Here is a 17987-nt window from a genome sequence, read left to right as displayed (position 1 = left end):
TATCGTTAAAGTTCTCGATTCATTGCTACAAAAAAATAATGGTCAAAGGGTTTGTAGGTTCGTCGTTCGGTCGGCAAGCCTGATGGAAAGCGTTTACCCTATAGCCATCATAAATTCCTGCAACTTTATATGAGTAGGTGTCACAGGACGCCTTTGTGATGCATCTACCTTAACCAGAGTCTAGTTTTAAACTACAGATATACATATTTAAGTAAACCCTGAACTGTAACAATTACTCTAGCAATAGCTAATGATACTGCTACGCGTGTCTACGGGGTGCAAACAAAAAAAAAACGGCCAAGTGTGGGCAAGACTCGCGTTACAAGGGTACGAATGTTTTTTTCCTTAAGACGAAAATGAACAGGGCCAAAACCCACAGGCCTATTCGGATTTCGAGATAATCACAAGATCTAGAGACGATTTAGAGATCAACTAGATCTACATTAGATATCGACTAGATGTGACTTGGATATCGAAGTCATAACTTGTCGAAATCGTTCAAGAGGACCTCCAGAATCGCGGAAACGTCAAATTTTGACATATCTATCTTACAAATATCTTTAAATTATCCATATCGTAACTTGTTGAAGTCTAGTAAAAATCTAATTCATTTTCCGAATCGAACCGAAAGAGTTAAAGACTGCTTTCTAGATTATTAATTAGAAATTACATATAAGTGGTACCTGAATAAACAACAACCATTACAATTAAATTGTAGCGCTAAACTAATTTAGTGCCACTTCTAAAAGTGGTATAAGGTAAACGTACTAGTGCTCGACATGCTAATGCCCAATAGATGACACCTCGCTGTCACCTCTATTGACAATGACTTAAGTTTTAAGATGACATGTACTGGGACCGCGTCGAGCACTAGTACGTTTACCTTAGTAAAGACAGGAGACAAAGAAAAACAGAAGCAGAGAACTTAGATTCCGAGTATAATGCAAATTTCTCCAAGCTTGTGCACATTTTCCAAGATGGTGGCGGTTCCTCGAGGTCCCCAAATGTCAAATAGTGTGGACATGAAATAAAGACCTTTATTTAACATACATACCAAATTTCAGGACTCTTCTAGATATTTTGAGGTTTTCCATAGCCCACTTCATAGTACGAATGTACTTCCCCTTGTTTGCCCCCTTAATCTCCATACCGATTTTCATGTAATTCGACTGATAGACAAAGTTACTTTCGCAATTATATATATATATATATATATATATAGCAAATATTAGATATATGACAGAATGTAGACCAAGAGACCAATCCTATCCAGAACTTATTCCACGTCCTGAGGCTAACATTAATTACTTATACATACCTGTTTTTTTAGCATTAGAAAAGACTACACGATCATGACGTGTCTTTTTTATGGAAAACGCTTTAAAAATATTACCTACTTATGAAACCAAAATAATGTAAATTAACATATATATGCTTTATCCCCTGAGACACGTCAAGATCGCGTAGTCATTTTTTAATGCTAAAAAACGAGGTATATTATAATATGCTCTGAACCAACATATCCCACCAATTGCATGTATTGAGAAGAAGCTTCGACTATTACTTATTAATAAGCTGAATTTTCTTACACTGTATACTTTTTTGTTTTAATTTTATGAAGCTTTTAATATTAAGTGCTCCGTACAATCATTGTTTAAAACGAATTTACCGCATGTTCATGACGTGCGTGTAGTGATGGGTCGTTACCAGTAACTTACTCAAAGTGGGAATATTCCCGGTAATGCTACCAGTAACATTACCCCCGATCGGTAACATTGAGAAACTTTGGAAAAATTATTAGAATTGTATATCTTTTTTCGTGTTAAATACTTAAATAAATAACAATGCTATTATTTACAGTCATATAACAGTCAAGGATTCTCTGAGAGAGTAAATTCCCAATGTTACCGGTAATATTCCCAATATTACCAGGTATTTTTCCATAGTTACTGGGAATAATACTATCTGGAAATAACGATAAAGTAATGCTTAACTGTGTAAAATTAAAGAAAATATGTGTATAAATCAGTTTAATTATTAAAATATAACAATCAACATTTTGTATAATAATGATTACAGTTTTATGTAAAATATTAATTAAATTATTTAAAATAAAATGAGCTTTGTACATTTTTTATAATAATACAGATCATGATCAGGTACACAAATCAACAACTAAAAAGTTACAAAAGAGCTTATTTACTATAATTTACATTAATAAAAATATTTTACTTTCATATTAAAATAGGGACACAAATCAACAACTATAAACTTACACAACAGGTTATTTAGTATAATTTACATCACTAAAATATTGTATATTGTTATTAAAATATTAATATTCAATCTGCAGATAAAACGTCATTAGATGTACTTGAATCTAAATCTTCCACATCTTCAACGTCTGAAAAATCATCTTCAGATTCAGAAGTATCAGCATCTGGAATATCCTCATTGGTCGTAATACTTCGGTCTATAGGTTTTTGTGATGCTGATTGATGAGACAATTTCCAGTTATGGGATATATATGTCAATTTTCCCACTCTGTTTGTCTTCAACCGATTCCTTCGTTTCGTATGAATGTTGGAAAATGTAGAGAAGGACCTCTCTACCGCTGCAGAGGTGGCAGGCATGGTTAGTATTTTAACAGCAATTTTACCTAAAGCTGTATGGGAAAATAATGTTTCCCACCATGTGACTGGCTCTGTAGTCGCTGCCATTTTCCACACAAAATCCTTTGCCCAGATGTTTTTGTGAGTCTTGTAGTCAGATAATTCCATTAATATATTAGTTGCTTCATTCCCAAAATTAAATATGATTTCGCATCCATCAACATTTTCTTGATCTGTTAATTGTCCTCCTTGATTCTTCGGGTCCAGTATTGTCGCTGCAAAATGGATAGGTTTCAGAGCATTTGCCTTTCGTTCTTCAAATTTCGCTTTTAAATCTGTTAAATTATTTTCAAGAAGATTTGTCGTTTGATAATTGTTAAGCAATGCATCTAATTCTTTAAATGCTTTGTAAACTAAGTGTACTGCGAAATAGTCCCCTTCTAGAATGAATATCCATTGGACTATGGGGTCTAAAAACCATTCCAGGCTGCGAAGCTCTGTCCATGTGTCTTCGTTTAATATTTTATTTTTGTATGGTCTTAAAGATGTTGTGGATTCATTTATTGTGATATTTTGTAAAACAATTTTTGATTTTATAAAACTTTGAAGGCATGCTAAATAACTGCCCCATCTTGTTCTAACTGGTAACTGAAGAGATGTATTGATACATTTTTCTTCCGCAAGTCTTCGGAATTCTGCTCCAAGAATATGAGATCGTGTAACTGTTTTTATAACTCTCACTGTAAATGCAAAAATCCGACGTATTTTCATGATTTTTAATAAGTCTCCAACAAATAAATGTAGGGTATGAGCCAAACATCCTGTCCATATAGTTTGTTCATATTTGTCGTGCAAGAGCTTCCCAAATCTGACCATGTTTGCAGCATTGTCTGTGACAACTGCAACGAACTTTGACGGGTGAAACTCTTCGATTATGTTTGTGACTTCTTCACATAAATATTCGGCTGTATGTCTTTGTTCCTTTGTTTCTATAAATTTGTAAAAGTATGGTTTCGGGGCAGAAAGAATCACATTTAAAATAGATTCTTTTCTTAGGTTAGACCATCCATCAATGGATAAGTGAATAACACTGGCTTGATTGATTTTGCTCACTATGTCACTCTGAACTTCTGAATATTCTTCATCTAATAGCGATGTAGCCAATCTCTTTCTCGAAGGCAGACCGTATGAAGGGTTCATCAAATGAAATGCTTCTTTCCATAGCGGATGCTCGAAATGAGAGAAAGGTGTGCCAGTTACATACATTGCTCTTGCAACAGCTTTATGTATATTCATCTGAAACAATAAGCGTCAAAAATATAATAAACGCCCTGTACATTAAGAGTACTAGTGGTTATATTCGCAATAAATAAATACCACGCTGTCCTGGCCATTGTTACGCTATGTCTGCGCTGTAGCTAGTCATATTTAAAAAGAATCACCACGCCTTTAGACAATGACCACTTCATAACAGTGAAAGAGTCGTGGTATTTATTTGCACATGGCCATTAACTTATTTTGTTTATATAAAATAAAAAAATAAAATGTAAATGATAGAAATATAATGCAATTATTCAGTATGAGTAGTCTATCGTTTCTAGCAAAACCATTGATATGGAATTTATGAAAAGAGAGTCAGTTTTTTATGGTACGATCCATATTAAGATAAAAATATATTTACCTGCTCATCTTTGTCCATCAATGCTGGTCTTACATCTCTTGTATGTTGCGATGTAGAGGCACGGTCACTGTCACTTGATAGTTGAGTGTCACATAATGTTGTTGATTTTTTGTCATATTGTCTAAAACTCTCCTTTACATCTTGGGGACTCTTTTTACATTTCAGAATATGACATGCAAATTTTGTTGCGTTTCGAAAGTTGTACACAACACTGCAAAAGTTGCAAGTGAAACTTTTTTTATTGTTTATAGTATTTTGGGTAAAATGACTATACACTTGACTTTTCGGCTTCATTGTAACATATCCAGTCCTCCATCCACTAGTTATCACCTTACCACAAATAATACGTTCACTCTAACCCGTGTTCTAGATAAGACTAACCCCCTGACTAGGGGTCCAGGTAACAATTGAGATAAGAAACAGATTGAGTGAAAGAGAAAACATATGCCAAGTGTGAAAGAGAAAGACATATTTATGTACCTACATAACTCGTTGTACTATGATAATAACTTTTTAACCTTATTTTATCTCATAGAAATCATTACTATCATCAGTTTCGTATGTTACCACCTTTTGGGAATGTTACTGGTAACATTGGTAACTTACTAGTAATATTCCCAAATGGAAACTTACTGGTAGCGGGAATGTTTCCGCAGCCCATCACTACGTGCGTGGGATCGAATAGGCCTCCATTTTAAAAATACTGCGAAAAATCAAAATGAAAGCTGAAAATAAGTTTTGTAATAATTCGTTAACAACTTTCATTAATATTTTTGGTGCCAATTTTCGTAATTTTTCTATAAATAAAACCGTTTTCTGGTATTATAAAGACAAACTCTACACCGTATCAGTCGAGCTTATGTTGTTAAAAATAATAAATAAGCCAGTGAAGTCTCCTGAGGGGTGTAATCTTGTTCTGAGCGTTACGCTACTTACGCTAGGTGATAGCTTGGGATTAAATATATATGTAGGTACCTAAAGTACACTCGTACGTACATGTCTAACATGTGTACATACGTGCTACGCACTGAAACTTAGCATTTTCTCAGTTGCGTTCAAAAGGAGCCTGTGCAATGAGCGCTGCCGCGTATGAATTCGTCGCTAGAGGCGCTAGTGTAGCGCGAGGACTCTGAAAAGTCAAATATCCATAGAGCTACAATAGTATAGAGATGAAATGGTAGAGCCGAGACATTACCGAACGAAATGCTCTTATAGAAATGTCAGTAGGAGTAGCAGAAAAAGCGTTATTATTGTCCTTGTCACAGTCTTACATTTTCTTTTGTTCCCTACCGTAAATTTACTATGGTTTATGTTAGGTAACAAATAACCCGACCAAAATTACGTAGGTTCTAATAGGTATGTTGTCAGGAATGTTAAAACGTGTTTTTATTTTTTTCGCATTGCGTATGTTTTGCCCTTTACGGGATATAGCACATTTATAGAAAATATGCTAGATCTATGCAATTGTCACTGTTCCTGGTGGGTTAAGCGCGTTCATTACAATTCTAATTATTACTTATGTGAAATTTTTGTAATATCTCGGATAAAGAGATATTACAAAAACCTCCCCGGCCGCTTCAAGACGGCATCAGTAATGTCGCAACAGTAATACACTAATGCAGCTGCAGTTGGCATCCGAATGTCACCTTAATATGTCTAGGCATCTTTTATTTCTATAAGAGTTCATAACTCGAATTTAATGTGTACTTGTATAAGTACGCGGGGCCTTACGAGGATAAACCTACCTTCAACTAAAAACAAATGAACTAGACAAAGCAAAAGGTCAACTAAAGTACGAAATTATAGGTAAACATTATTCACGAAGTTTATTTCAAAAATCTCTAAGAAATATAATCTTAAGGCTTCATTATCTTTTATATATGCATAGTATAACTTTTTGTTATGCCTGTAAAATGGAAGAGACCCGTCCCAGAAAGGTGAAAGGTTGAGCGCTCACCGCAGGCCATGATGCATTCAATTTCAAGAATATCACGGGTAAGTAGTACGAGTATTACCCACCCACTGAATCAACTGTTCTGACATACTTACAAGGCTGCACTTACCCGGTTCTATCCGTTACTATAATATATTTTATATACGATACGAGTATATTGTTATACGAGAGATGTTTGTCAGTTACATATATTTATATGTCGGGAATCGTGGGCGTATCATACTATCGGAAGCACATCAGGACCTTCAATCGTGGTTGACGAGGGCTTTCAATGAAATACGTTATCCAACTCACAGTCTTTACTGGACAAGACTTATTACAAATCATAGTTCACGTTACACTTCTTATCCAAAGCAAACCAGTGGATTTAACCTAGGAACCGCCACAGACCTCATCTTCTCCCGTTCGTGCTGTCCTGAAGATTGATTGACAGCGTAACTTCAATTGTTCTGGATTTCATTTGTTTTGACAGCACACTCGACGCACACTGGCGGAACTAGTTTGCTCAAAGGTCAAAGGTTGCGTGATAAAATGCCTCTTAAAGGCGATAGATGGCACAATTCAGCCATTCTCCGACACACACACACAGGGTGGGCAAAAAATAAGTGCATTTCCGCTTTCGTTTGCATTTTTGAAGTGAAAACTTCTTTAGCGGCACTGAGCACTTTTTGAGGTGGGGAAAAAATTATAAACTCGGGACAGCGTAACGCGTAACGCGTAAGGCGTCTCTCCTCTCTTTCTACCGCACGGCGAAAATGTATGCCTGAGCCTGCTGTTTCATGTAGGCGGCGCAGGGCGCTTGCGTGACTTATGTCATGTGTGACGGACAATGTTATTCACCAAAGAACTTTAGTCATAACGTATCATAATCAGGTCAATTATTTAAAACTGGACTTTTATATTAAGCAACAAAGCTCAATGTTCTAATCTTGTACGGGCTGAAATACGAGGATCTCACAGTTACATTCTAACTTTATATCACTCCAATATAATTCAATAAAGTCTCATCTTGATGAAATCGCTAATAAAAGTAAACTCTAGTACTGGTGAATAAAACTCAAAATATCATGACCAAATATATTTAGATGCGAGGTCTGCAAGGTAACTTTACAATTTCTATTCGAATTTTAAACAATTACCGCTACAAATTTAAGTTCACTGGCCAGCAATTTCGGAACTAAAGTTTTTAAATAGAAAGGAGGATGGGTCAATTATACATAGTGCTGCAAACATTTTGGACTAGTTATTGAGTTTTCACTTCTGTCGGCACTCCCGGAGTGCAACCCGGTGTTTTTTTTTTCGCGATTCGTGGTGGGTCCCATAGTAAAAGATACTCAGAATAATCCCAAAACCTCCCTGGCAACGGGAATGCGCTTATTTTTTGGCCACCGTGTATATAATTATATTCTTCTTCCTAACAAATTATATAGGTACACACATAGAAACATACGTAATAAGGTGTGATTAAGTCACGGCAAATTATGTAACAATTATGAGTCACATACGATTATTTCTGATTTATGAGTCATATACAATCTTTTGCTTTCATAAGTAATAGATAGTTACTGGTTTTTAAAAAGCGTTTTTCTCACCATTTCTATTAAAAGACACGTCAAGATCGCGTAATCTTATTCTAATGCTAAAAAAACGAACTATACCTAATTGTCTCTAAATGAAACGAAATACAAAGCGACCCGTCGCACCGCAACATGTAATAGGCAAAACGTCGGAATTGCGTTTTCTTATATATGTATCCGAATTAAGGCCCCGGGGATTCAGGTTCTTCTCTCACTGAGCGTAAGCGTGAGCGAGATAGCTGTAGGTACATGCCCGGGAACGCAAATATCATGTGTTTGAATTATAATTTTAAATTTTAACAAAAAAAGAACATTGAAAATAAAAGTGATTGAATGAGTGAGTTCGATCAAAAGTAAAATTGGTAATTTTTAGAAGCAATTATCATACTTTCAGCTTTTGTGCATATTTGTTACAAATTATTTAAGTGCTATCAAATGAAATTCAAAAACTCAGGATTCGAATCGATACAAGCCTTCGAGAAAGGCCTCAAGATTGCTAATTAAATGTATGGCACCCGTATTGTGATCCCAAAAAACACTATGACTTTTTAAATCCGTTTTCGGAACCTACTGCACTTTAACCCAACTGCTATTTTTCACTGGCCAATGATCATGAAGAAATAATAATAAACATTATAAAAATCCATGCGAAAGAAGTCGTGGGCAGTTAGCTATATAGTAATACCTAATATACCTTTATCATTTCATAGCTGAAACTATGCTGGTGTTTATTTCAAATTCAAATCTTCTTAATGTAGCGCGTTTAATGTAGTGCGTTAAAATAAGTATGTACCTATGCTTGTTGTTAAAAACAGTATCTTAAAAACATTATACTTGCGAATATCTAATAATAAAACTTCTCTCTACGTTGAAGGGTAGGTATATCTAACAAAAATATTATTTTAGTACAATTTAATTAAAGGTGTTTCACCTTATTAATGAAATGTTTCACTTTATGTTTAAAATAAAATGAATTCTCTTTGAGCTGTGCAATGGAACCTTCGAACCGGAAACATGAAACAACAAAGACTTATTTATGATTCTCGTAATTGTCTTAAATTTTCTAATTTTAATCGTTTGGAGTGCTATTTTGACATCGAGGTAAAATAATTTAATTGCTACAGTAATAATTATAAGAAAATGAGGTACTTTAATTGAAAAAAATCCATCAATCAAAAAATCTTTATTACCATGACCTTGACTCTCTCGTATAGCATTTTAAAAATATATGGCAAAAAAAATGTGGAGTAGTCTTATATGTACTCGTATCACTCATCTATTACGAATTGCAGTTTCCTGCGGGCTCAGCACGGTTCCATTTTTATCGACTATCACTATGCGCGTCCCTTTCGCACTTACATACTTGTTAGAACGGGACAGGCATGGTGACAAGGGATAAAAACGCGACCGTGCTAAGCCGCCTGGTCTCAGCAATAATAACGATAATAACTATAGAGCCAAGCTGACGATCAATAGGAACCTATTGCTCTCTTTTGATATTAAAACAGCATGTATTTATATAACATTTTTTAATAAAATAAGCGTAGTTATTCTTGAGAGGTTTCTATGCTCGCGAGATCCGCCATTTGAAGCGCGTGGGCGATTGGACGTCTTCCAAAGCCGTGGATATAGGTACATAATTACATATTGTGGCCATAGATTACCATCCATGTGCTCCTGCCCATTTTATGTAGCGTTTAAGAAGACCGTGTCAGCACACATTGTGCGCTTATTCTACTTGTAAAATACAGCGCCAAGAGCCTCAAGCGTCGCGTCTTAATTGTTTGCGTAATTGTACATGGTATTTTAAGTATTTTAAGAATATTCACTCCTAGAAATCACGTTTTGTCGATATTTGCAATTAACATTTAGCTACTGGAGCGGACACAATTTTTCATAGTATTGAAATACCTATATAATTGTTATGATACGACTCGAAATGCATTTCAGGCGCACAAAAAAGCGCGACTAATTGTGATATGGCCGCATTATCTCGAATTTAGCTCGTACCTAAACGTGATAGCATCGCGTGATAACCTCTATGATGTTGCCTCGTGATCTGCTAGCTACTCAGTAAACAAGTTAGACCATTTCTTGTACAAATTATCGTGTAGATTTCTACTCCAAATTGAATCATTAACTTACTCAAACTTACTTAGGTAGGTAATGGTATAATAGCAACTATTCTTCCCCCCTACACTTAACTCTCTTTGTTTCCTTCCTTCCAGCTTCATTAGCTTCAGACGATAGACAGTAAACTTTAAGGCACCTACAAAGCCCGCGGTAATTGAAATGTCAGTCCGGGTAACGTTTGTATCAAAACCAAAACAGATTTTAAAATCTTAATACGGCTGGTTGTAAATGTGGACGCAACTGAAGTCACTGATAGTGCTCTCGTGCTAAATTGGTACGGTAACGCCAATGTGTAACATAGGTATATATATATATATATATGTACCTCAAGTAGTATAATGAATGCTCCATCTGGTAGGTTGATATAATATGTGATCTGTTACTGTACCTCTATCTATTATATAACTCCGTTATCGTGTATCTACTAAATGTTTTGGCTGTAATGAAGCAATTAATCACCTCCGCGCGTTCGTAATACATCAAAGTGCTGTTGTTATCTGCGCACTCAATTAGTTTTTATTTGTAGGGTGATTTAGGCTGTAATGGGTCGTATGCGTGTGATTAAAGGAATATTTATAACAAATATTTGGGTTTGATCTTGCATTTTTATTATGGTTGACTGGTAGAGCATGCCGTTTGGCATTAAGTCCGCCATTTGTACATACTTGTGTATGTTAGTGCAATAAAGTTTAGATAAATAAATAAATTAAACGTACATTCGATAATGTAATAAATATTTAAAACTCTAACCAAACAAATATCTGTATGTATATTATTAGAAGAGTCTTTAACATATGCATGACTTTTCAAATGATCAAGTTAGATACGTGATATGTTTAGGAGAGATGAGAGATGAAGCTAAAATACTTTACACGGAGTACTTTATGGAAATATTTTACATTTCAGGTTCAACGTATGACAAACAAATCTCAGATTTGCTAAGAATTCGTTATACTTTATAAGTATATGCCTTGTTTGAAAAGCTTGCTTGTTGCGAGTAGAAATAATTTCAACACTCGCCCGAATATAAAGTTACTAGCTGTTGCCCACGACTTCGTTCGCGTGGATTTCTATATTGGTTGTTTTACTTTTAATTTTACATGAACAATGTGCAGCAAAAATTACCAACTTAAATCAAAAAAAAGTTTGTTCCCGATACAAACTTTCACGCACGCTTACGTTTTTTAGGAAAATTTGCCTTTTCATGAAGTTTCAAGTCTCTAATTTCAAATAGTAGATTGTTAACCAACGGTGGAAAGTGAACCATATCACCCGACATATTTTGGCGCTCCAACGAAGTGATATAATAAAGAAGTAATATAGCAATAGATTCGAGGGTGTGATGGTTACTTTTACCCGAGTTAAACACTCTACTTTTCAATTTGACTATGAGGACAGTCAAACACAAGAAAATATTTTGACAGTTAAGAGAATTAGGGTCTGGAATTGGCGCCATTTACATTTTGATCTAAAACAATTTCAAAAACCATAGACAATCCGATCTTAAATTGGGATCTGTCTGAAGCGGCCTGTATACGCGCCTTAAAAAAAGTGAAACGGAATAAATGAATGTTATGTTTCATCGTCATTTATATTGATTTGCATTTGCTGCTGATTTGCATTTGTAGCCACCGGACGAAGCCTGCGTTGTGGATTTCTTACATATAACTAGAGTATTTTTTAACATTGCAATAGAATTGAATTTAAATAAAAAAAAATATATTTAAATATTTATGTATATTTCATACATTGACGTATTAAATACAAGTAGTATATTTATCTTAAAATATATTTTAATACTGCAATGCAATTGACATTTAATTTCGATAATATTTGGTCTGAAAATGCGGAAGCTTTCAACTTTTAACTGAATAATATGGCATGTATGGCTGTTAACCGTTGCTCGAGGTACAAATTATAAAAAAATACTTTCCACTTTTTGGGTGGGAAATGCAATTTTCCACCCGGCTATCAGCCTATTATGAAATGTGAACTTTCCGAATAGGAGAGATGAAAAATATTTTTTGGGATAACTCAAAAACAAACAGTACCTAAATAGTTTTTGAACATCCGTATTCATTTTGAAAGATCTTTCCAAAGACATCTCACACTATAGGCCATAGGGCTAAAGTGAACAAAAAAACATCCCGACCCCACTGTACGTGTGTAGGGGAGGTACTCTATATATATTTTACATGTTATCGTTTGTGAGTACCTGGTTATATTTTTAATATAAACAGTGACTCACGAAACACGAGTAACGAGTATTTTATTGTTAACTACTGAATATGGAAATGAATCTGCAAGGGAACACCCACATTTGAACCATAATGAAGAATGTCGCCTGACATAGTTCCGCACAATGGGTTAGTCAGCGTTTCTCTGCCCACGCATTGCTGGAACGTTGCCGAAACTATACACCAAAATTATGCGAAACATTGTTTGATCGACTCCGATTTCGTGTCGTCATTACGTACAGTACAGAAAAAACTAAGCATTCTCGAAAAAAATTTTTCATAAAAACATTGTTCGACGACTTGATTTTTCCTTAGGAACTTATCAAGTTGCCCGATTCCCATGAGCCAAAAGATAATTAGGATGCAATAAAACAACGCGTCCTGTATAGCTACTGTCTTACAAGCATTAGTAATTCAGTGTAATTGGAAACCAAGAAAATGAGAGTTCACATTCAAATCCAGTATGTCGTATTACGACTAAGTTGATATGAAACAACAAAAGTCCTACCACAAGGAAAATGCAGTGCCAACCCTCACCCGTAGAATACTGATATCTAATGCATGCCGACCGTCAAAGTTGTAATAGCTTCGATACAGTTACAATATATTTACAAGCAATTCGCGGGCTGAATGTGAAACAAATATGAATATAAACCCCTAGGATTTGAGCAAATTGCTAATACATTTTTATTGTTAAACTAGATATTTAAAGTGTTTTGAATCTCATGGAATTATTTTTGTTAAATCATAAAATAAATATATTATGTTCGAAAAACTCGCGCGGCTAGAAGATGTTGATGTCAATTTTATATAGCCAGTCTTCTCCGAGACCACGGGGACAACGTCGTCCTCGAAACGTCGGAGGTAAATCTTAAAACTTAAATACGCGATTAAGTCCGTCGTGCAATTCATATTAGGTTATAATAATTCATTAAGTGTAAATTTAAACATAAGCTCAATTACGACAAACATAATTATTTAAAAAGAATAAGCAGCGCTCTTTTATCTTAGAAGCAAACTTAACTTTTTTAATTCACATATATGAGAGAGCTCATACGCGGCGCGATGAAGTTGGTGGAAATGTGCTTGAAACGAGGAATGTAATTCTGTAATCTCATGTTTAAATTGAGTCACCTGCGGCGTACCTGTCACTAATCAACCTCAGAAGCGGCTAATTAACTTTAAGAGGAAAGGGGACGGCCGCTTCTCGATACAAACTTTGTCCCCATTTTCCTCCAAAATTACATTTGACATGATGGAAAATATGTTTACATAATTTGATGTATATTAACCATAGCTATGTCCTACCTACTCCTACGTTTGACTTTTTTCGATTTTTTGATTACCTATTATAAAAATTTAATAGGAGCGAAAACTAGATTTCATACAAAATTTTAAATGCTCCTAACTCTTACAATAATTAGAAATTGTGGTTACAGCAAATTGTGTCAAAATATTTTCAATAATGTTAATTTCTAGAGAGGAAAATGAGGACTACGTTTGTATGAAAAAGCGAATTCACATGGATCCTCCACTTTCATCTTAATAATTTGATCTTAATTTGACAATTTACAGTATATCTTGATCGTACTACTTATAATATGTACATATTGATGTAGTCATATTTTTTACATAGCTTGGGTACGGTGTCAGCTGTCATCTCCATACAATTTATAACCTTAAAACGCAAAATGTCACCATACCCAAGCTAAGTGAAAAATACTAACTATAGTGAGCTGCACAGGGAATACTGATAAATTAATATTTAAATGGACATATTTTACAAGTTCAGGTTCGGCTTCGAGATCATAACGGCTTTTTGAAAAAGCGCTTACAAGTTCGCTGGACATTTGTGTCATTTTCAATAAAACGGTATGTACCACATTGCCGGTTATAGTCTCCGAGATTGCAATATCTAAACTTACTTATAGTTAAATGCAAAATTCATGAATGTTGTTTTTATTAAATATCAGGACTAGGGTTTGCAATCCGGATCCGAAATGTATGAAATTATCCGGATCTGGATCCGGATCCGCGGATATTCCCATACATTTCGGATCCGTCGTGCAAACCCTAATCAGGACCTATTTAGATCACCGTGTATTTCTCTATACTTATACATATACAGAATGTTTTTTTTATGATGAGCTAATTATGAGTAATATAGTATTCCTACTTTTTTCAAGAGGTGTGGTATTTTGGAATGTGGTATTTTCGACTTAATGTTTCAAAGTGCCCTCTACCAGACAAAACAAAGGGCCAAACAGAGCATTTCTAAGTTGGATGGAGTGGGAGAGATTTTTGAAAAACTCCAAGTCTAATCAATAGCGATAAAAATATCTAATTTAATTACCTGCAGGTTGTGGTAGAACCAAAGTGAGCCGGTGACGGAGATGGCGAACCAGAGGAATAACGTGAACACAGAGATGCTGCTCAGATGTAGAGCATTGAGCACGGTTGAGAGCACCACGGCTAACGCGTGGCATAGCACGATTGGAAGCGCGCACCGGTCGATTATGTCCCATGGCACCTCCTGCAATAACAAACACAATTGTTACAATGAAAATAATAACACTCCAACTATTAAGACATTTCTAAGGACATGAATACTGCATTAGCAAGGTCGAAAAAGCTGAGGGCAACTGGGGCTTTCTCTGCTCAGAGTTAAGCAAATCAGCTCCAAAACTTAGTTTACTTATTGTTCTTAGAAGGGTATTTTAATCTGGGGTTACTTTTTCTTGACAACTTTACTATCTTCTACGAGTATTGTAAATGTAAATAAAAACAGTTCCGTTACTAAAATATGTGGGGACAGACCACGCCTAAACCACGGCCACGGCTCGTGGGAGTCTGGGGTCCGCTTGGCAACTAATCCCAGGATTTGGTGTGTGCACTACAATAGTTTCTAAAATGTATTTGACCCAAATATAGGTTCAAACAATACGCAAATATACGAATTGAAGCCAAGTAAATGCGTGTAAAAAGTTGCTTCTACTAAAAAAAAAACATCGGAACAAAGTCTTCGTGAAATAGAATCGCAATCCTGTCACTTCTAAAACAGTGCAGTGTAGAGGTACTGCCCCCACTCAACTAAATTATGCGACTTTGATTTGATTAAAGGTTCTTTGAAGCTTTGCTATATAGCCTCTTTGATCCCCAATAGAGAAGAACGAATGCAAAGCATTTTATTTCTAAACTTCGTCTTTTAAACTAACTCAATGAAAGCTTATTTACATAAAACCTTCGAGCATAAAACGATATTCACTAATGCAGAATGGATTGCGAATTAAGAAAACCTTTGAGAAAAGACTTTAATCAGTTTAATAACTATGCAAAAATATTTTCAAACAAGTAAGCAATTAAAATTAAAAATTAAATTGAAACCTGAGGTGGATGATCTATCTGTATGATGAGCCTGCGCTGTGGATTGAAGGCACCTATGCTGTTATTATTATGTTTTTTTTGGTCAGTAAATTAATTACGTATTCTCGCACTAGAACTGAATTTTCCTACTTTTCATGTGCCCTTTTCATAACCTTCTAGATTTCTCAAACATGTTTATTTGGGATAGGACCATAATAAGCAACGTTGTTTAAAGTTTTGGTTTTGAACCGTGACAGCGGAATGATAAGAACTTACTTCTACACTCCATAATAAGAACGATTGAAACTTAAGTCATTGTCAATAGAGGTGATAGCAAGGTGTCATCTATTGGGCATTAGCATGTCGAGCACTAGTACGTTTATCTTATGTCTTTTCAGACAGGTTAGGACTTCGAGCAACACGGAAGGGAGGCGGCATTCGCACTATTTCCCCTCTGCCTAGGTACTAGATCAACTGATCTAGCGCGGGTAATAAAACTAGTTGCGCTCGGATTTTTCACTAGACCGAGTCCAGACGCGCGCGTGAACACAGCAGCAGAAAAAATGCCTAATTGCTCGGTTTTTTGTCGTAAAAAGAGGTCGGAGACATCAAATTTACAAAAAGAAGGTGTTACATTTCACATGTAATATTTTTTTTACATATCATACGTTTAATTACATTTAAACACAATTATTGTATTTTAGTCTCATGTAATTGTTGGATTTATCGATTTTGCTCGCCCAGTACAAATTGCGGATCGGTCGAGCGTCAAATCCGACTTCTCATCTGTTAGAATACAATAAAATACTTAGACAAAAATGTGTTAGTGTGCGTGTTGTGACACTTGTGACTCATCCGTACACAAAAAGAGATCGAGGTTTGCAAGATTTTTCTTTGACGTGTGTTATTTTCTATGTATTTGTGTCGTCATTACAGATTGGATTTTGTATGTAAGTGTGTGTGAAGTGCGACTGTGTGCACCTTTCCCCCCGCAAAAAATGGCAGAAAGATTTGTACGGTAAGATATCGCTTGGGCCCCTCCCTTCCGATGTGTCGGAAGCTGGTGTTGCTCGAAAAATTATACATTTTGCGTTTGCGTCAAATCCGGTAGTTCTGATTTTTTGCAGATTTGTTTATGATGTTGGCCCAATGAATAATCCAAGTTTGTGACCTCGAGCGACGAACGCAACTTTGTCAAAAATCGAATAAACCGCATTTTTTTTTAGATTTGGGCGATTATAACCCTAAAGTACTAGTTTTTGATAGTAACTTCCTAGGGCGTTTTTAAAGTAGACTAAATTTGCTACAATAAGTCACTAGAATTGTCTCTGTACATCTAATATTTTCCGAGATAAATCCTTTCAAAATGTATAATTTTTTCGAACTTGTATTCGTAGGCTAAGTAAGTACAGTGAGCATACACTCACTTTTGTCTCAGGCGATGCCGGTTGGCACAATTGTTTCTAAGGTCAATCAAAGCTGATTTGGCCCAGTAGCCACAAGATCGTACCCCCCCCCCCCCCACCCCCCAAACCAGGGTTGACAAAGTTGCGTTCGGCGCTCGAAGTCACAAACTTGGATTATTCATTGGGCCAACATCATAAACAAGTCTGCAAAAAATCAGAACTACCGGATTTGACGCAAAAGAGCCAGGTTACAAAATTCGACAAAGTTACTGGATTAGAAGGGTTAGGATCACTATTTTATCAATACGATTCGCTCTTTATCAGTTACTCGTCGGTGAACATCGAGAGGAAACCGGACTAATCCCAATAAGGCCTAGTTTCCTCAGTGGGTTGATAAGGTCAGATGCTATTTGCTTTCATCATAAACTAGTACCTACGCTATTTGATCAATTGAGTTGCCAAGTGAAACCCAGCTCTTTATTTAAGTTTAGGTTAGGCGCTACAATAAGCATGAAGACGTAGCTTATTAGGATGATGATCAAGTGCGTTTGGGTCCGTGAAATTTTCCAGCTCAACTAGCTTCTTTTGTCTTTCCCATCTTCCACTCTTCCCAACTAAATGCACAAACAAAATTACCAACTAAGTAGGTACATACATAGCTTTGCGTTGAAGGTCACTCATACTTGCTACTTTGCGAATGCTTTAATTACTTCGAAACTCTTTAGGGCACTTCGGACCAGTTCGTGAGATTGGACGATTGTGTCGACGAAGTTACTGCGCGGAAAATCTTGCCGAATAAACTCGAATGAACTTCGATCTACACGAGGGAAGCGTTTATCACGTTATAATTACCCTTAGAGCATTTAATAACTGGAGTGGCCATTAAGAGCTTACCCCTCTGCCGAAAAACTTGCACAATTGTGCAAACTTTTATATGGACTGACATGGCTATTTGTACGATACGTACTCAGGCTGCTATTCGACATGCACGTGTGAGAAAGGCGAATTAACATAGCTGTCTTAG

At 35.7% G+C, this 17987-nt stretch overlaps 1 protein-coding gene across 2 annotated transcripts in view; it reads right to left on the bottom strand.

Moving 5' to 3' along the window:
- Positions 1-17987, bottom strand: part of LOC134794393 (D-beta-hydroxybutyrate dehydrogenase, mitochondrial) — an 84569-nt gene that overhangs the window by 44989 nt on the left and 21593 nt on the right. For both annotated transcript variants that reach the window (XM_063766201.1, XM_063766202.1), the window contains exon 3: positions 14548-14727. In XM_063766201.1, the coding sequence (XP_063622271.1) occupies positions 14548-14727 (180 nt within the window). The remainder of the gene's footprint in view (positions 1-14547; positions 14728-17987) is intronic.

This window comes from Cydia splendana, chromosome 10 (assembly GCF_910591565.1).
Source record: "Cydia splendana chromosome 10, ilCydSple1.2, whole genome shotgun sequence".
NCBI classification, from domain to species: Eukaryota; Metazoa; Arthropoda; class Insecta; order Lepidoptera; family Tortricidae; genus Cydia; species Cydia splendana.
Note: the sequence above shows the minus strand (reverse complement) of the source record. Positions and strands in the feature narration are given on the sequence as shown.